At 44.1% G+C, this 21420-nt stretch overlaps 1 protein-coding gene across 5 annotated transcripts in view; it reads left to right on the top strand.

Moving 5' to 3' along the window:
• The window catches only part of IQSEC1 (IQ motif and Sec7 domain ArfGEF 1), a 435749-nt gene that overhangs the window by 197186 nt on the left and 217143 nt on the right, over window positions 1-21420 (top strand). For 3 of the 5 annotated variants that reach the window (XM_075574980.1, XM_075574984.1, XM_075574982.1), the window contains one exon: window positions 10856-10912. The exons of the other annotated variants lie outside the window; for them this stretch is intronic. Coding sequence is in view for 1 of the 3 variants with exons in the window: in XM_075574984.1 (XP_075431099.1) it covers window positions 10856-10912 (57 nt within the window). In the remaining 2 variants the exon portion in view is untranslated. The remainder of the gene's footprint in view (window positions 1-10855; window positions 10913-21420) is intronic. 5 annotated transcript variants of the gene reach the window in all.

Here is a 21420-nt window from a genome sequence, read left to right as displayed (position 1 = left end):
GGTTCCCCTGGGAGTAGTTAGAATTGGAATAATAAGGAAGGTGAACTGGGTGTTCAGAAAGCTAGGGGCACATGTTCCTTATGTAGTCCAGTCTCCTGGGACTATTATTTCTAGGCCTTATAACCCTGTAAGTCCCCTTTATTAAGTGGGCAGTGTTAGCAGTAGACTAGGCTGGGTATGCTATATTGTTCATTGTACATGTTAAATAAAGTTTAGGGCTAGCCTGTGATTGTAAGGGGGGTCTATGACAGGGCATAGGCTTACTAGCCACTCCCCAGGGAACGAGTGGTTACATAATATGTATCATGTAATGTAGTGTAGAGTAGTTAGTGAGTGAGGATTGGTTCTGGAATAGATGTCAGAGTGTGCAGACACTGAAGATAGTTCTCCTGCTATAGGAGTGTACTGAGGCCTAGACCCTAGGGGATAGGGTACAGATGATGTGATCCAGTGCATGTACCTCGTGGCTGAATAAACCTCAGTCATACCAACAACTGGTGTAGTCCTTGAAGCATGGCTAGTGATAACGGAAGATGTGTTCATGAGGTGCATCCTGAAGCCTCAGGATCTTCTTGGACTGGAGGCGCTGACCACTAAAGAACCACCATGAGCCTGTCCTGATGTCCTCCCCATACCATCACGGAGATCTCCTGCCTCCTATTTGCCACCAGGTATGATACAGCAGCCACAGATCACACTGGTAGCAGCACATTTACCAGAGAGGGGGGAAAGAGAGCTACACTTATATCAATGTATGCTTCTACAACGTCTTCTTAATGCCTGTAAAACTGCTGAGGTGCAGACAGAATCAAATGCTTGTTTGTAATCTACGAATCCTAAACTGAGTGGTAGATCGTGTTCATTACTTCTGGAAATCCCTTCTTGTATGGACTTGGATGTGGTTCATTGCGTTGTATCCACTGCGAAGTCCCGCTTCTCCTCTGAGCCGGCAAAGTTCAGTGTCTGCTGCAGCCGAGGAATGAGTATCGCGTAATAATCTTGTGATTGGAAGTATTTCTTGAGATCTACTTTCTTGTGGATGAGGATAACAACGGCATTGCTCCATTGTTCTTGAATCCTCCTGTTCTTCAAACAAAATGTGCTTTGTAAGGATTTTCTCCGTCCCCAGCTTCTTTTAAGATTCAGTTGTAAAGGTTGGGAGGATGCATGGTACATTATTGGTGATTACTTCTCGCTTTTCCTCTGCCGCGTTACGTCCACTGTGTTCTTGTTCAATTTAATTTAGAATTCCCCAACACTCTTTATTTTAAATTCTTGATTCTTTGGATTTATTAAATTTCTTGTTGTTTCCTCAGTTACAATTTTGTCTCTTTGAAATGTTCTTATCCTCTCTGTTCTTAGAGATTCCTCCAGTTTTTTTCTGCTATTGTAACAATAATCTTCATAAGTTCTTCATAATATTTTGTTAAAGTTTCCCCATGCATTTTGAGCAAGATGAAGCGATTTTCAGCTCTAGTTGAAATTCTCTGCCGTTTTTCTTGAGGTTCTTGATGTTGATTGTTTTCTTTCTATATTCACATTCAGATGTAATTTTAAGCAAATCAATCTATGATCTCTCCTTGTGTCAAAACGGTTAAGGACTGTGCAGTCTACAACCACTTGTTTCTGGTTATCTAGGATAGTCAATTTAATTCTTCATCCCTTTGGGGCTATTCAATGTCCATTTTCTATTTGGATTCTTCTTAAAGAAGGAATTCACGATGTTGAAGCTTTCACATTCTGCAAATTCTATCAATATGTGTCCACACTCATTCCTGTTGCCTTCAGCATACTTTACTTACCAACTGATACTTTGTCATTCTGCTGGGCACCAATCTTTGCATTGCGTCTATTAATATGTTGGGTAACCTGAAGTGATGGAGCTTAGGGAACCTTGCCCTTTGTGAATCATTGCCGCGCTTGGTGCTAAATTAAGAGTGTGGACATTAATGTTTTGTAACCCCGCTTCCCATACATCTTAAGTTCACTTCCTGGTTATACATCTAACACCTCTTCCTGGGAGTACCATGAACTTTCCATACTTAAAGTGCTGCTCTATGCCACAGAAGCATCCCAGTGATAAACAAGACATCATACACTCCAGACTGACACTGGATGACCGGAAACATTACTAGCAGGGCAAAACTTCTGGCCATTTTAAAGTAATGGTTTATGATCACTGAAAGGCTGCTGAGTTTGATGTACTTGTTATAATCTCAGTGTAAAGTAATAAAGGAAATGACAGACGGATAATAGGATGAATCTGGAAATCCGCTATAAGAGAGACATACTATATCTACGGGCTTTGTTTTAAAGCAGCAATTCCCCTATTTATTTAGCTTTATGTTTTAACCATTGGATTCTTTGTTCTGGGGATGCCCTGGTTCCCAAGATATTACCTTGTAATGTGAAAGTAAAATCAAAGATGACATCCCAGAGTTTTTCAATAGAAAGGTCTAATGTCAGGCTTGGTGATGTTGTGGCTTTCTATTGGCCTGTAGGAGTGAGGCTCGGGTGATGTTGTGGCTGTCTATTGGCCTGTAGGAGTGAGGCTCGGTGATGTTGTGGCTTTCTATTGGCCTGTAGGAGTGAGGCTCGGGTGATGTTGTGGCTGTCTATTGGCCTGTAGGCTTGAGGCTCGGGTGATGTTGTGGCTGTCTATTGGCCTGTAGGAGTGAGGCTCGGTGATGTTGTGGCTGTCTATTGGCCTGTAGGAGTGAGGCTCGGGTGATGTTGTGGCTGTCTATTGGCCTGTAGGAGTGAGGCTCGGGTGATGTTGTGGCTGTCTATTGGCCTGTAGGAGTGAGCCTCGGGTGATATTGTGGCTGTCTATTGGCCTGTAGGAGTGAGGCTCGGGTGATGTTGTGGCTGTCTATTGGCCTGTAGGAGTGAGGCTCGGGTGATGTTGTGGCTGTCTATTGGCCTGTAGGAGTGAGGCTCGGGTGATGTTGTGGCTGTCTATTGGCCTGTAGGAGTGAGGCTCGGGTGATGTTGTGGCTGTCTATTGGCCTGTAGGAGTGAGGCTCGGGTGATGTTGTGGCTGTCTATTGGCCTGTAGGAGTGAGGCTCGGTGATGTTGTGGCTTTCTATTGGCCTGTAGGAGTGAGGCTCGGGTGATGTTGTGGCTGTCTATTGGCCTGTAGGAGTGAGGCTCGGGTGATGTTGTGGCTGTCTATTGGCCTGTAGGAGTGAGGCTCGGGTGATGTTGTGGCTGTCTATTGGCCTGTAGGAGTGAGGCTCGGTGATGTTGTGGCTTTCTATTGGCCTGTAGGAGTGAGGCTCGGGTGATGTTGTGGCTGTCTATTGGCCTGTAGGCTTGAGGCTCGGGTGATGGTGTGGCTTTCTATTGGCCTGTAGGAGTGAGGCTCGGGTGATGTTGTGGCTTTCTATTGGCCTGTAGGAGTGAGGCTCGGTGATGTTGTGGCTTTCTATTGGCCTGTAGGAGTGAGGCTCGGGTGATGTTGTGGCTGTCTATTGGCCTGTAGGAGTGAGGCTCGGGTGATGTTGTGGCTGTCTATTGGCCTGTAGGAGTGAGGCTCGGGTGATGTTGTGGCTGTCTATTGGCCTGTAGGAGTGAGGCTCGGGTGATGTTGTGGCTGTCTATTGGCCTGTAGGAGTGAGGCTCGGGTGATGTTGTGGCTTTCTATTGGCCTGTAGGAGTGAGGCTCGGTGATGTTGTGGCTTTCTATTGGCCTGTAGGAGTGAGGCTCGGTGATGTTGTGGCTTTCTATTGGCCTGTAGGAGTGAGGCTCGGGTGATGTTGTGGCTGTCTATTGGCCTGTAGGAGTGAGGCTCGGGTGATGTTGTGGCTGTCTATTGGCCTGTAGGAGTGAGGCTCGGTGATGTTGTGGCTGTCTATTGGCCTGTAGGAGTGAGGCTCGGTGATGTTGTGGCTTTCTATTGGCCTGTAGGAGTGAGGCTCGGGTGATGTTGTGGCTGTCTATTGGCCTGTAGGAGTGAGGCTCGGGTGATGTTGTGGCTGTCTATTGGCCTGTAGGAGTGAGGCTCGGGTGATGTTGTGGCTGTCTATTGGCCTGTACGAGTGAGGCTCGGTGATGTTGTGGCTTTCTATTGGCCTGTAGGAGTGAGGCTCGGGTGATGTTGTGGCTGTCTATTGGCCTGTAGGCTTGAGGCTCGGGTGATGGTGTGGCTTTCTATTGGCCTGTAGGAGTGAGTCTCGGGTGATGTTGTCTATTGGCCTGTAGGAGTGAGGCTCGGGTGATGTTGTGGCTTTCTATTTGCCTGTAGGAGTGAGGCTCGGGTGATGTTGTGGCTTTCTATTGGCCTGTAGGAGTGAGGCTCGGGTGATGTTGTGGCTGTCTATTGGCCTGTAGGAGTGAGGCTCGGGTAATGTTGTGGCTGTCTATTGGCCTGTAGGAGTGAGGCTCGGGTGATGTTGTGGCTGTCTATTGGCCTGTAGGAGTGAGGCTCGGGTGATGTTGTGGCTTTTTATTGGCCTGTAGGAGTGAGGCTCGGTGATGTTGTGGCTTTCTATTGGCCTGTAGGAGTGAGGCTCGGTGATGTTGTGGCTTTCTATTGGCCTGTAGGAGTGAGGCTCGGGTGATGTTGTGGCTGTCTATTGGCCTGTAGGAGTGAGGCTCGGGTGATGTTGTGGCTGTCTATTGGCCTGTAGGAGTGAGGCTCGGGTGATGTTGTGGCTGTCTATTGGCCTGTAGGAGTGAGGCTCGGGTGATGTTGTGGCTGTCTATTGGCCTGTAGGAGTGAGGCTCGGGTGATATTGTGGCTGTCTATTGGCCTGTAGGAGTGAGGCTCAGGTGATGTTGTGGCTGTCTATTGGCCTGTAGGAGTGAGGCTCGGGTGATGTTGTGGCTGTCTATTGGCCTGTAGGAGTGAGGCTCGGTGATGTTGTGGCTTTCTATTGGCCTGTAGGAGTGAGGCTCGGGTGATGTTGTGGCTGTCTATTGGCCTGTAGGAGTGAGGCTCGGGTGATGTTGTGGCTGTCTATTGGCCTGTAGGAGTGAGGCTCGGGTGATGTTGTGGCTGTCTATTGGCCTGTAGGAGTGAGGCTCGGTGATGTTGTGGCTGTCTATTGGCCTGTAGGAGTGAGGCTCGGTGATGTTGTGGCTTTCTATTGGCCTGTAGGAGTGAAGCTCGGGTGATGTTGTGGCTGTCTATTGGCCTGTAGGCTTGAGGCTCGGGTGATGGTGTGGCTTTCTATTGGCCTGTAGGAGTGAGGCTCGGGTGATGTTGTGGCTGTCTATTGGCCTGTAGGAGTGAGGCTCGGGTAATGTTGTGGCTGTCTATTGGCCTGTAGGAGTGAGGCTCGGGTGATGTTGTGGCTGTCTATTGGCCTGTAGGAGTGAGGCTCGGGTGATGTTGTGGCTTTCTATTGGCCTGTAGGAGTGAGGCTCGGTGATGTTGTGGCTGTCTATTGGCCTGTAGGAGTGAGGCTCTGTGATGTTGTGGCTTTCTATTGGCCTGTAGGAGTGAGGCTCGGGTGATGTTGTGGCTGTCTATTGGCCTGTAGGAGTGAGGCTCGGGTGATGTTGTGGCTGTCTATTGGCCTGTAGGAGTGAGGCTCGGGTGATGTTGTGGCTGTCTATTGGCCTGTAGGAGTGAGGCTCGGGTGATGTTGTGGCTGTCTATTGGCCTGTAGGAGTGAGGCTCGGGTGATGTTGTGGCTGTCTATTGGCCTGTAGGAGTGAGGCTCGGGTGATGTTGTGGCTGTCTATTGGCCTGTAGGAGTGAGGCTCGGGTGATGTTGTGGCTTTCTATTGGCCTGTAGGAGTGAGGCTCGGGGGATGTTGTGGCTGTCTATTGGCCTGTAGGAGTGAGGCTCGGGTGATGTTGTGGCTGTCTATTGGCCTGTAGGAGTGAGGCTCGGGTGATGTTGTGGCTGTCTATTGGCCTGTAGGAGTGAGGCTCGGGTGATGTTGTGGCTGTCTATTGGCCTGTAGGAGTGAGGCTCGGGTGATGTTGTGGCTGTCTATTGGCCTGTAGGAGTGAGGCTCGGGTGATGTTGTGGCTGTCTATTGGCCTGTAGGAGTGAGGCTCGGGTGATGTTGTGGCTGTCTATTGGCATGTACGAGTGAGGCTTGGATAAAGACCATATTGATTTCTTGAAAGTGAACATAACCACTGGCAAATAAAAAGGTAACTATATATAAGGGACAGAGAGTCCACGGAGCTAAGAATAGCCAAGTCCTGCTCCGCTTCAATTACTGTAAACGAGGAAAAACAATTTAAAAAAATAAAATTAAAGTCAGGGGATACATTTTTTTAAATTAATTTTTAATTAAATTAAAAAAGCCAACACTGACATTCACGTTGTTTGAGCAATGCTTTAAAAAAAAAAAAAAATTGCTGTGTGGAACGAGCAGGTTGCGCTACAAATGATAAACCAAGAAAGTGAGAGATACACTGTCTGCCCTGCGCAAGGAAGATGTGGTGCCCCTTTAAAATCAGTAGGGAGACCTCATTTGGAGTATTATGTTCAGTCTCATAAAGGGTATACTTAGAGTGCAGGAAAAGAGAAACTAAGATGGTGCTGGGTATACGTTGAGAGGCCAAGGGGGTTATTCATTAAGCTGTGATAGTGCCGATCGGAGCACTATTGCACGGAAGCTCCCATTGACTTCAATGTCTGATCAGCACTGTGATGGGCAAGGGTAACCAGGCTTCATAATAAAGGTTAAGCCCTCTGGTTGCCCTTGGGCCCCTGGCAGCTCCCCAGCACTATAAGCCAGGGGCCAGGTATATGTACATGTAAAGTTAGTGACCCTGGCAGCTCCCCAGCACTATAAGCCAGGGGCCAGGTATATGTACATGTAAAGTTAGTGACCCTGGCAGCTCCCCAGCACTATAAGCCAGGGGCCAGGTATATGTACGTGTAAAGTTAGTGACCCTGGCAGCTCCCCAGCACTATAAGCCAGGGGCCAGGTATATGTACGTGTAAAGTTAGTGACCCTGGCAGCTCCCCAGCACTATAAGCCAGGGGCCAGGTATATGTACGTGTAAAGTTAGTGACCCTGGCAGCTCCCCAGCACTATAAGCCAGGGGCCAGGTATATGTACATGTAAAGTTAGTGACCCTGGCAGCTCCCCAGCACTATAAGCCAGGGGCCAGGTATATGTACATGTAAAGTTAGTGACCCCGGCAGCTCCCCAGCACTATAAGCCAGGGGCCAGGTATATGTACATGTAAAGTTAGTGACCCTGGCAGCTCCCCAGCACTATAAGCCAGGGGCCAGGTATATGTACGTGTAAAGTTAGTGACCCTGGCAGCTCCCCAGCACTATAAGCCAGGGGCCAGGTATATGTACGTGTAAAGTTAGTGACCCCGGCAGCTCCCCAGCACTATAAGCCAGGGGCCAGGTATATGTACGTGTAAAGTTAGTGACCCCGGCAGCTCCCCAGCACTATAAGCCAGGGGCCAGGTATATGTACGTGTAAAGTTAGTGACCCCGGCTTTTCCACTTCCCATGTTCGCTTTACCCCAGACTCATGAAACTTGCTGTGTGTGAGTTTTAGGTGGGATATTTGGGACAGAATGCAATTCTTTTGCTTTCCGGAGTTCGGGATCCGGAGCTACCAGTAGCACCTTCATTCTACCCGGCGTGCAGGCACTATTTGCCGGTACGTGAGTAGAATTACACCGGGCTGTCCAGCGTCCCCAAGACTCCTGAGTTTCGAGCCCCGATATTCTAGTTCTAAGTCCCTTACTGTGAGGATCAGCCTTAGGTCCCGCCCCCGCGACAGGTCCCGAGACGACACAGGTGACGCACCTCAAGCCAAGAAAGCTACGCACAAGCGACGCACTATCAGGCAAGGGGATACCACAGGGTTCGGGGCTTAGGCTCCGCACCCACGACACTTCCCTTGACGACACAGATGACGCGCCACGCGCGGAGGATACTACCTGCAGGTGTCACGCTACCAGGATCACGCAAGGGGTTAATTCCAACACACAATGCTGACCCTGGATCACCTCAACATTCTGCACCTGCGCCACACTCCGCCCCCTGACGACCAATTGGGTGATGAAGATCGTGTGGGCGGATGCTGCTATCTGTGACAGCTGCGTGCACCCTGCTCATTGGCTATCAGACCTTTATATGCTCACTAATCCCTTTTGCAAATTGGCTGAGCATAATCTTCGTTTCCTAACGTAGTGCTTACCCAAGCATCCTGCTGTCTAGTTCTGTTGCCATGTGCATTCTGCTCCTGTCTTGTTGTCAGAGAGGATGGGGGTAAGAGAGAGAGGATGGGGGTAAGAGAGAGAGGATGGGGGTAAGAGAGAGAGGACGGGGGTAAGAGAGAGGATGGGGGTAAGAGAGAGAGGATGGGGGTAAGAGAGAGAGGATGGGGGTAAGAGAGAGAGGATGGGGGTAAGAGAGAGAGGATGGGGGTAAGAGAGAGAGGACGGGGGTAAGAGAGAGAGAGGACGGGGGTAAGAGAGAGAGGACGGGGGTAAGAGAGAGAGGACGGGGGTAAGAGAGAGAGGATGGGGTAAGAGAGAGAGGATGGGGGTGAGAGAGAGGATGGAGAAGAGACTGGGTGGGGGCTGCAGACTCTGGAGGGTCTCTCTCATATGACGATGACTTGTGAACCTTTGATAAAAGACTCCTCTTCATATTTATTCTTGCCGGATAATCGGTTCCTACAAACCCTGGTGTGACTGCACTTCCCTAAAGAATAGGTTAGGATTCCCGGTCCTTACAGATTTAGCCAGCAGTATTGCTTTAATACAAACATATTTTTCATTAGTGTAAATGACGTGTTACTTCTCTGAGAATTGTTATGTTATAGAAAAAGATTTGCACTTGAGTTCTCATGTTCAGAAATGCGTTTATTACATACAAGTAAGAAGTGTGTGTTATGTTTGTTACAGTTGTGTTTGATCTTGATCGTTATATTAATATGGCAGGGCACAGCAGCCTACGCAGGAATACATTCAATATGGATGTTTACCTAAGGATATATTAGCAATGCCTCACTCTCAGGATACCCTTTCTTTCACCAATACAGAATTGAACAAATAATGTGTTACAAATCAGTTTTGTAATAGAGAGAAGATTGTGCAACACCTCACACTGTTTCTAAGAAAACAATCTCCCAATAAATATTACTGGATGTTAGGAATCGGATTGTTTGGGGGGAACATTTTTTAATTACTCTGAATTACAGTACTGTACATTCACAAAACACATGAAGTCCATTGCTGAAATAATAGTTTTTTTGTGAGCATTTGCTGAGTGACTATCAAGGGAATAAATTCCCCTATTTCTTATAGCTATCAATATAAAGGGTAGCTGTATATATATATATATATATATATATATATATATATATATATATATATATATATATATATATATATATATATTAACATTTGGGAGAATGTTTGGAGTTATTAGTGTAAGAGTTACTATATATAAACTCAGATGCTGATATATACACATATAGAGGAAAGAGAGACACACATAGGTGTCTGGACTGATGGTGGCCACACAAGGAGAGCATACCACACATAAATAATAATTATATGTTAGGGAATGTGCAACTTACTGTATAAGGAGTGTATATTAAATTATTTTGTATATAAAATGTGAATATTTAGTGTCAGAATTCAACTATAATATTAATATAATAATATTGGTAGGGTCAAGATATTGGGAAAACTATTAAATATTGAAAAAACAATGTTGTGGGTGCAGGTCAATCCGAAGGGAACGAAGTGCATCGTTCAAGCCAGACCTCCGTAGAGACCCACAACACCAACACACTGTATAGTGAAAAGACCTTTAAACTACTGTACTAATATCAACAGTGTCATTGAGACCATCCGGGTATAGTGTTCCAAGAACATAAACCCAGTATGTCTCCCTAACACATCATTTCTGGAACCTGTCACCTCCCATCAAGGAAGGTGAAATGAACTCAATTCCCATAATGGACAGGGAGCATGGGTTTTTGTTATGTATAGTGTCATTATGGTGAGATAAACTGTGTGACTGAAGACCATGTATTACATTTCTACGGTGTTCGAGAAATCTAGTGCTTATATATATATATATTTATATATATTGTAAACTTAAGTCTCTTAAATATGTATTTTATACTTTAATAAAACTTTATTGTAGAAAGTGTTTTAGAAAAGTTTAGACATTGCTTGATAATTACACGATTTAACAAGATTGGTGCAAAGTTAATATTGTGATGAATATTGACACACTACCGCCATCTTTGAGGTGGCGGTAAAAAAACAGGAAAAACAGAGGTGTCAACGTTAACTAATCAGTGAAGTATTAACTTTTTTGTTTCACTGCCTCTAAACGTGCCACTATTCTGCCCCTGGGAGCATAACGCTTGTTCTATAGTAGGTGTGGGCGTGCAGACGGCCCTAGTATAGGACGGTTGGCTATCCACAGCCAACTATAAGTGCCGCACGCGCATGGCAAAGCGGGCACGCCCACTATATTACAGACCGTAGCTGCTACAGGGCGCGTTAACGCGGAAGTTAGTGCATAAGTATAACCTTCACAAATGGCGATTACCGCACGCAGAATGTAATCCAGGTTTAGAGGACCAATTTCTAGAATTGTGCCCATTTTTTAGTTCTATACATAGCCCCTTGGTCCTCACCCAAGACCATCATCACAATGATTAGTTATGTTCCACATTTAAGATTGTACATTACTGACGTCTGCAGAAACAGGAAAATGGATGACCAACCATCAAACTAATTATCTTCAGAAGCACATTTCTTCCCCCTAAAATCTGGAATTCTGAAACATATGTACATTGTAATTAAAGAACTACAATGGTGATTTTTATTGATTGTGTCATACAGTATATTGAAACTTATATGGTAATCACGTTTTTTCATTCTTTAGTTACTATCCACGGACCTCTTTGGAAACCAGAAGCAGTCTTGCTACAGAACCGCTAAGGTATAGTGAAATACCCTACCTCTTAAAACACAGAAGAGTTTATATTGCAAGGCAAAAGTAGCCAATTCTGGGATGAAAAAACTACACAACATGGATTAAAGAAAGAATTCCCATTGAAATCAATAGGATTTCTCTTTGATACATCTGGTACAATATTTTGCCCCAGAATAGGACCACTCTTACCGTGGTGCATAGGCCCCCCTATTGCTAATTTATTCATATTTGTTTGGTCATCTCCAGTTGTAAACTGTTTTTTTAAATATGTATAGGAAGTACACCTGTAAAGCTATCCTTTTAGATTTAATACACAGCACTCCAAGCTGCTATCCCCCTTATGTCTGAGATATTGGATTGTGACATTCCCTTACTAGAATACTTGTCTGGGAGAAACAATACAGCCGCTGGGGTTCTCCTTACTCTGACAGCGGATAGAGTGTCATGACGTTGCATCTTCTGATTGGATGCAGCCAAAAGTAACAATGTAATATCTCAGCAATGTGGGGGTCCCAGAGCTTTGAGTGTCGCAGTTTAGCTGCACGGAAGGACTGCCTGGTTCAGATAAGGTAAAATAAAATGTACTTTATTTTGGCGTGGGATTGCTGCTTTAGCCGGAGTATATACATTCTGGGCAAAGGAATATGGAGCACCTATTTAAATGAAAAGAAACGTCAATATTTTGCCTGTTTAATGTGCAAACCGTACTCTCTTAGTTAGGGTTAGGGTTTAGGGTAGGGTATTAGGGTTAGGGTAGGGTTAGGGTATTAGGGTTAAGGTAGGTTTAGGGATTAGGGTATTAGGGTATTAGGGTTAGGGTATTAGGGTTAGGTGGGTTAGGGTTAGGGTAGGGTTAGGTGGGTATCAGCTCAGACCTGTTCTAACATGGAACAAAGTAGCTTTTTGCCCTTTGAGTGCCAGAGGGGCTGTAACACCAGAGCGCATCGGCCCCATAGCACAGCACGGTCACATGACCGTGGCAGGCCCGCGGAAGAGGAAGCGCCCGGCTCTTCAATTTGCCGTTACGGCAGATTGCGCACTTTGCGAATGACACAGCTGCTGCGCCACATCATCCTGGGAGCCCCTGGAATGCCAGACCTCATTATGTAGTCCCTAAGTCTTGCGGCGCTCAGAGTGTGATCAGGATGTATGTACATTTTTGCACGTACAGCGCTTGTTTTCATTTTTATAGCGGCAAAAGGCTCCAAGTCTGATGTGGCATAAAACTTCATAGCAAACATAACAACTTCAAATGTAAGCAGGGGCTGGCAAGTTTTAGCTCGGGGGGCAAGCCCAAAAAACCAGCCCAAGAATTGGGCAGCCCACATCCTATACACAGACGCACGCTACATGTACCCAACACCCGCCATGCACAGACGCACGCTACATGTACCCTACACCCGCCATGCACAGACGCACGCTACATGTACCCTACACCCGCCATGCACAGACGCACGCTACATGTACCTAACACGCGCCATGCACAGACGCACGCTACATGTACCTAACACGCGCCATGCACAGACGCACGCTACATGTACCTAACACGCGCCATGCACAGACGCACGCTACATGTACCCAACACCCGCCATGCACAGACGCACGCTACATGTACCCAACACCCGCCATGCACAGACGCACGCTACATGTACCCAACACCCGCCATGCACAGACGCACGCTACATGTACCCAACACCCGCCATGCACAGACGCACGCTACATGTACCCAACACCCACCATGCACAGACGCACGCTACATGTACCCAACACCCACCATGCACAGACACACGCTACATGTACCCAACACACGTTACGCACAGATGCACACTACATGTACCCAACACCTGCCATGCACAGACGCACACTACATGTACCCAACACCCGCCATGCACAGACGCACGCTACATGTACCCAACACCCGCCATGCACAGACGCACGCTACATGTACCCAACACACGTTACGCACAGACGCACACTACATGTACCCTACATCCGCCATGCACAGACGAACGCTACATGTACCTAACACACGCCATGCACAGATGCACGCTACATGTAACCAACACACGCCATGCATGGATGCTTTTTTTTAGAGGAAGCAATTATCTATCTTTCAAGATATATATATATATATATATGTGTGTGTATATATATATATATGTGTGTATATATATATATATATATATATATATATATATATATATATATATACAGTGTTCGACAAACCTATACATTTGCTCGCCCGGGGCGAGTGGATTTAACATCGTGGCGAGCTCCTATTGGCCCAAGCAGCACACGTTTGGTACTAGGTGGCGAGTAGATTTTTTTTGTGTGGCGAGTAGATTTTTTGGTGATTTGTCGACCACTGTATATATATATATAAATATATATATATATATATATATATATATATATATATATATATATATATATATATATATATAGTATTGTGTATGTGTAAAGTTTTTTAATTATCAAACACACATGAAGTATGTAATTTACGGAATATGTTGAATCAGAATCAGTAGATTTAAATAGTGAGAATAACTTTACTTGGACCTCAGCCTATTTAATTGGCTGTTGTGGGCCAATGAAACCACCCCTGACGAAGTCACGAGGTGTGACGAAACGCGTAGGGATGGTGACGTCATCACGTGTGGGTGCGTGCACGAGGAGTTCTCTGGCGTTTCAGCAATTCAGCCAGCTGATTATTTCACTGCCGGAACCTAACTAAAGCAGGAGCAGGGGACATTGAGGCACTGAGAGACGCAGCGGATCTGAGCCAGCTCGTGGCAGGAGCTGGATATGGCCACTAACTGATCAGGTGCACCCTGTTTGTTCCGGACTCCCCCACCCCCGTGGTTGACTCCCAACAGAGATTTCTCTCCAATGTGTGTTTGTTTTAATATCCTGTAAGTGCAATTCCTTGGGGCTACTGGTTCTATTAAATGCACAATTGTTTTATACAGTTACATGCTATGGAGCCTGCGCTTCTTTTTGTTTTTTGTTCTTTTTGTTCTGTTTGTTGTGACTATTACCTCTATGGATCTTCAACAAGTGGAACATTTTGGACTTATCCTTTTGGATTTAAGATATATTTTTTCACTTGTCACGCTATGGTTATTTATAATTTATAATTTAATTATAATACAGTTTAATATATAATTATTCACTAATTTATTTATAGTATTATTTAATTAATCACTGTAATTCACTATTATTCCACCTTAGCGCTACATCTTTGTGTGTGTTTTATATATATATATATATATATATATATATATATATATATATATATATATATATATATATATATATATTACAGACAAAGAATAGACTGCGCTCCTCAGGTGTAAGCTCAGACCAAATCCCAATTGGTTATATTAAGTGAATATAGCAAAGGTGATTGGCAAAGGTGGTGCAACAATATTATGGATGATTGATTCACACTGATAAAAAATACATACAATATGTTATAATAAAATGCTGAGTGCCAATGTTTAAAAAGCTGCTGTAAACACAAATATATGCCAATACCAATATAAAAAAGGTAAAAAAGGTAAATGTCGGTGGTAAAGACTACTGCACAAATGAATCCCTCCTGGATGATATTCAATGGATGATAATAGAAAAAAATGTATATATAAAAAAAAAGACACTGAATGTGTCAAAAAATGAAAAAAAAAAAATGAAAAAAAAAATATATATATATAAAAAATAAAAAATAAAAATATATCAACCAAACCAAGGGTCCATGCTAGGTTCTGGCTGCTCTCATCAAGGACCAACGAACTCCCAGAAATCTGTGAACAACAAAAAAGAAAGCGCCCGATCCTAGTGCAGCATGAAAAAGTACAATTTAATAAAAATGAATAAAACCAACAAATGTGAACTCACAAACAACGGATAAATAAAAGCATATATTGAGTATACTCAATCACCAACCGCCCACGATGTGCCTTGGATGGCGCGCCCTCTCTCCGTCTGCACTCTCTCAGCTCTTCCGAACCGACATCCAGCAGGGGATACAGGAACAGGCTCACCACAGTGTAACCCGGAAGTCCTCCACAAGGTGAGTGTATTCCGGATAGGAGATCAGTTTGTGACCCCGCGATGCAGGGGCTGTGAGAAAAAATCTCTCTGCACTCCCAAAGGCAGTCCGTGTTAAGGTGGGCAGTGATGATGGAGTAAATGTTGTATCACAGTGTGACAGCAGCTAGATAACGCTCCTCCCTACGCGTTTCTTCACACTAGGTGATTTCATCAGGGGATATCCCCTGATGAAATCACCTAGTGTGAAGAAACGCGTAGGGAGGAGCGTTATCTAGCTGCTGTCACACTGTGATACAACATTTACTCCATCATCACTGCCCACCTTAACACGGACTGCCTTTGGGAGTGCAGAGAGATTTTTTCTCACAGCCCCTGCATCGCGGGGTCACAAACTGATCTCCTATCCGGAATACACTAACCTTGTGGAGGACTTCCGGGTTACACTGTGGTGAGCCTGTTCCTGTATCCCCTGCTGGATGTCGGTTCGGAAGAGCTGAGAGAGTGCAGACGGAGAGAGGGCGCGCCATCCAAGGCACATCGTGGGCGGTTGGTGATTGAGTATACTCAATATATGCTTTTATTTATCCGTTGTTTGTGAGTTCACATTTGTTGGTTTTATTCATTTTTATTAAATTGTACTTTTTCATGCTGCACTAGGATCGGGCGCTTTCTTTTTTGTTGTTCATATATATATATATATATATATATATATATATATTTATTTATTTATAACCCTTGTTCTAGAATTTGTGGAATGCCCATTTTACAAGAATCAAATGAAAGTGTTTGGACACAGATTGAATGTAAAATAATTCTATGTTTTCCTAATACGGAAGTAATAACCGTGGTTCAGAGTTTCAATCTAATTTTTGGTGTGTTCTTCGCCGTAAGACAATGAAAGCGGCATTAAACTGTACACAGTGACGCCCGACATTGCATTCTTACAGAGAATAGGGCTTGTAAATCCTAAAACAAAATAGGTACAGCCCAATATCTCTTTCAAAGACTTTGATTTATTTTCCTGCAGAGCGTGAGCTGGAGCTTAATGCTTTTTTATGGAGTTGGCTAAGAGGAAATGAGAAATATGTTCAAACTCTGCTGCTTGGGCAGCCTACAAACGTCTTTATTTGCATTCCTATGCCAGTAGATTAGTTGGTATTAGTGGCAGTCGGCTAATTCATGGAACAAACAAAGCTTAGCAATAAGTGCCCAAGCTTCCAAATGTGAATAAAATGATAAACCCCACTCATTTCTGCATGAAAGGTCATGTGTAGCAGAGACAGAATTACAGTGCAAACACAATGAAGACGGAAGCAGAAAGAATGTTTCTCATTAAAATAATCAGTGTTTTGCTGTATTTCTATCCTAATTATATGTGTACGGTTCGGAGCTGGATTTTTGTTGTTGCTGCTTCCCAGTAATTAGTTCTGCATATTATCCGGCGAGCCGATTGTCCATTTATGTTAATGAACATCTTGATTTTTCTTATTCAGAGCAAAATAAATGACAGTACATTGCTGTTTGAGAGGAAAACTAACATATATTGGGACATATGTATCAAGGCAAAAGTGATGCGATTATGGGGCAAAAATATGCACCAGATGTATCAAAGCTTAAAATCCCATTCAGCCAATTGGACTTTTTCTTTGATAAATCTCCTGCAGTGTGCTTTGCACCAGAATTGCCTTAATACTGCAATAACGTCCGCAATATCAGGTAATATTCAGGTGTGTATTTATCTGCAAAATTGGAACAAAAAACTGCGCCGGATGTACAGTAGTAAGGAAAAAAACTTTGCATTCAATGAGGCTTTTCTTTGATAGATATGGTTATGTTTTTTGCTGCCATTTTGCTTGATCTTTGCAGCGGGGAATCTTTGATAAAATTGACCCTGCAGTTGGCCCGTATTGGCCTGAATATAGTCCGGCCTCGCACATAATACGACGCTAAAGCTTTGAAGGTGTTCTACATAAAAAATACAAGGTGTTCGGCTGTGCGTATAACACGAGGACAGGGTTTGGAAGGGCGTGTATATGGGATCGTTTTAATTCACACATTTAAAAAGTATTTCAGGTTTGGGGGAATGCTTTAGTCCTCACTGAAAATGAACACTGTGTATTGTATGTAACCCATCTTCCCCCACCCTAAGGGAGATTTCCTGCCGTTACCTGGTGATGCATAGCTGATCCCACTCCCCTGGGGAGGGGAAGGCAGGTGAACCAGAGCCCCGGCTCCACACTTCTAACCCGGCACAGACAGACTACATTTAGGCTACAGCCCCTTTTGTACCCTGGGGAGGGTCCTAGGTCTGAGCACCTGATAGGGCAGTACCCACGCCTTAGCCCCCCCCTGTCACTCAAGGGAGTTGTTTACTGCAGCAGCAAAGAGCATGGATTTAACCCTAGCACTGCCTGCGCTGGTACCAGGGCTTATGTGTTAGGCAGTGCAGATTAGTAGCCCAGGGGTACCTGGCTACAGGTATATGGATGTTTGGATGTCTATTCCAAGTCTCCCGGCTAAAAAATCCAGGGAAAACTAGTGCCGAAGGGGAGGATCCTTCCTGCTTCTGATCCACTTAGTGACGGGTCGTGTTCTGCTATACAGGATCTCCCCATGAAAAACGAGTAGGGGGAACATGGAGAGCCAAACCCAGGGGGCAAGGAGCTGGCCATTGGAGGCAAGGAGCTGGCCATTGGGGGCAAGGAGCTGGCCATTGGGGGCAAGGAGCTGGCCAGGGGGGCATGGAGCTGGCCTGGGGGGGGGGGCAAGGAGATGGCTAGGGGGGCACACAGCTGGCCAAGGGCAAGGAGCTGGCCTGGGGGGTAAGGAGCTGGCCTGGGGGGAACGGAGCTGGCCAGGGGGGCACGGAGTTGGCAGGGGGGGCAAGGAGCTGGCCAGGGGGGCAAGGAGCTGGCCAGGGGAGCAAAGAGCTGACCATGGGAGCAAAGAGCTGCCCAGGGGAGCAAACAGCTGGCCATACCCCATGACGTAGCTACGTCCAAGGAGCAGTTCAGCCTTGTTTTTAGCATTGGTGGGAAAAGGGAATATTCAGAGCTAAACCTCGTTAATTTCAGCTCCAGGGACTCATTACTTCCCAAGATACAAATATCCAAAGGTGTCCCCAGTACTGTCACCTCTGGGGGAAACAATATAGAGGTTTAGAGCTCTTGTGTTGTGGAGGCCTACTGGCTGGTGTGGCACGAGAGCTTTAAACCTCCATGAGATACCAGCAGCACTTTGGAGGGAACAATTTGTATCTTGCAAAGCAGGGGGTCCCCGAAGCTGAAATGAATGCCGAAGAGGACTCCTTTTTCTTACATTTGATGCGATTGTTCTGCTCCAGAATGGAACCGCTCTGTGCAAGAAGCTTATAGATAAAACCTGTACAACCGGCATATAGAGACGGTATTTCCACAACTTCTGTTGCACTGAAAGGACTGAGATGTACCTTGTAGGCTTACTCTCTCACTTACTCACTCACTTACTCACTCACTCACTTACCCACATATACTTCTATTTTATTATATTTAATGCTGAAACTGTAAACCTGAGCTTTTTTTGCTTATGTGGGTTCTAAAACCTATAACCCACATTAAAAACTGACAGGACAGTCCTTCTAATTGCTATGTCTGTTAGGTATCAAAGTCTCCTGGTCACACCAGATTTATTAAAGAAAATGAATCCCGTTGAAGCAAATAGGAATTTTCCTTTGGTAAATCGGCCGCTTTTCCCCACTTGTTTGCTACTTTGGAAAGAATGACCCCTGTGGACTTCTCTTGTACATAGCATTGCAAAACATTCATGTTTATAGGGAGTCGAGAACTAGTAATTATACTTTAACATATTGTTGGAACCATTGGGACACTCCCACTAACTGAGGTGAGTGTCCTTTGAACTGTCGAATGAACCCCTTAGACTCGTGATTGATTTGAGCTCCACTTTGTTCCTCATATTTACATTACATTAGATTAATTAATCGTTAATAAATTAGTGAATAGGTCCGTTTTTATTTTCTTACATTTTAATAAAAATAAGCTGCTTTTTAAACTTAACTCAAAGATAGCAATCGTTATTCTGAAAACCTGTACTCTACTTATTGTTTTTCTTTGTAAAATAATGCAAATTGACAGTGCATTATTCAGTATATAATGCACATGTTTTACTGTTTGCCCAGATAAATATTGGAGAAAACATGTAGGGTGTTTCGTCATCAACCCAACAAAAATAGCATCTTAAATACATGTGATCAGACTTCTGACCTCTTGAACATAAGGTTAAAACGGTTCTTCACCTGGGCACCATTCACACATGAGAGTGATCTGTTCAATCCATTAGCTTCCGGGAGGAAGTAAAACTAGAATCAAGTATATTGTGACTGGTAAGTGTATGAATCAGTTTCAGGTTTCACATCACCCTGCAACTCAACCATTGTTGCATTAAATAAGATGATTCATTTTTAATAAATTTGTTACCATTGTATTGACTTTCAAACTGGATGCCAATTATCCGGGGAGTCCAGTCCTCAAGCATTTAATTCTCCAATGTAAAGCCCAGATTAAACCTGTCCTGTTAAGAAAAGAACCAGGTGGCAATCCTACCTTTGCGAGACGTTGTGCCTACAATAGGGCAGGGATTATAACATCACATTATGAATACAGCGGGTACAATAAATTGGTGCAAGTATATTGTAATAATACTAACTATACATTTGCAGTGATTGGGGTAGACTAGAAATCCATATTGCATTATAATGTATATTGTATTGTAATGTATATTGCATTATAATGTATATTGTATTGTAATGTATATTCCTCTCTTTAAAAAAAAAAAAAAAAAAACAACTGCTGGTTATGCTTCAAAATGACCTGACAAATATAGATAAAATCATGCTGCTAACATGCATTAATTATGTAAAAGCTTATGGCCCTTCCCATTACTAGATAAATAGGATTATTTAAGCCTTCAGCATGACAACAGCTGCTAATTGTGCTAATGATTTGATTATACAAATCATTTTCAATGCCTAAAAAGAAATGTGTGTGTATATATATATATATCTATATATAGTTTCCAAATGATGCCGCCAGAATTTATTTCAGTAACGATTTTAAATATAGACGTTCCTTGTTTTTCCAAGTACAATTGTGTATTTTAATAACATTTTTAGGTACTATCCCAAGTTCTACTGCTGCCATATCTGCACTAAAGTGGTGGGATAAAATTAGATTTCATGACACATCCACTTCACTTTCAGAAATACAAGTGTCCCCAAACTGCACGATGCACGTGCAAATTCTAAACTGGTACATAATAATAGCATGTTCTTGTACAGCGCTGCTAGTTTTACGTAGCACTTTACAGAGACATTTTGCAGGCACAGGTCCCTGCCCCGTGGAGCTTACAATCTGTTTTTGGTGCCTGAGGCACAGGGAGATAAAGTGACTTGCCAAAGGTCACAAGGAGCCGACACCGGGAATTGAACTCGGTGCCAGTCAGTGTCTTTACTCACTGAGCCGCCCTTCTAATTTAACATGCATAAAGTATTATAAGAAAGGCATCACCAGCCAGGTGTTTAAGTGGAGCTATGTTATAAGACGTCTTCTGACACTGGAAGATATCTTACCACCTACTCCCTTGAATTGGCTGCAAGGAATCTTATGGCACTGGCAAGTGCCTTATGGCATAGCACCACTTAGTAAACATGGGCCCACAAAGGAATACAAACTTTGCCTTCAAACAATTAGTGCTTAAAATAATTGTGATCTTTGTTTGCATTTTCTTTATTTAAATGTATTACTAACTATAGTAATAGAGTTTTCATGCTATAAAGTGCAGAACAGGAAGTGGCTTAATATGAACCACTTTGAAGCAGGTGAACCGATTCAGTAGTGTCATCTTCTTGGGCCTCAGGCATTAAAATGAGACCCTCAGGACAGACACGAATTGTGCATAAATGTCAGCAATAAATAATAGCAACAGCATAACTTCAAACTGGAATGGATCCCTCTGGGACCACACGACTCGGATTAATAACCAGTACTGGTTTTGTGAACAAAATAGCCAATGCGCTGATTATATGAGTAGAGAGTAAATAACACATCTGGCATATTAGCTTTCCTAGACCACTAAGGATTTGCCTAATTTGTCTATCCGTAAAAGGATCACTGTTTTAGGTCTACCCCAAAATAATTTGGTTAAAGATTTAAAGTCTGGTTTCGTGTGACTTTCTTTTCACAGAAAGGGGTTTAATGTGTGTCAAGTTCTGCGTTTTCGCATCACAAAGCAATGACTAAACGTGGGATTTGCATATGTGAGCAGCAGTGTAACCGAGGCGTCACTGTGCGCTGATGGTGGGGTTGCCAGGAGTGTCTTGTGCTGCTTGTTAAAGAGACATTATTTTCCTGAAAGCCAATGGGAACCTGCCATGGACTTCAGATGTTATCAATGTCTTCTTGTTGCCT

This window comes from Ascaphus truei, chromosome 17 (genome assembly GCF_040206685.1).
Source record: "Ascaphus truei isolate aAscTru1 chromosome 17, aAscTru1.hap1, whole genome shotgun sequence".
Lineage (NCBI taxonomy): Eukaryota > Metazoa > Chordata > Amphibia > Anura > Ascaphidae > Ascaphus > Ascaphus truei.
Note: the sequence above shows the minus strand (reverse complement) of the source record. Positions and strands in the feature narration are given on the sequence as shown.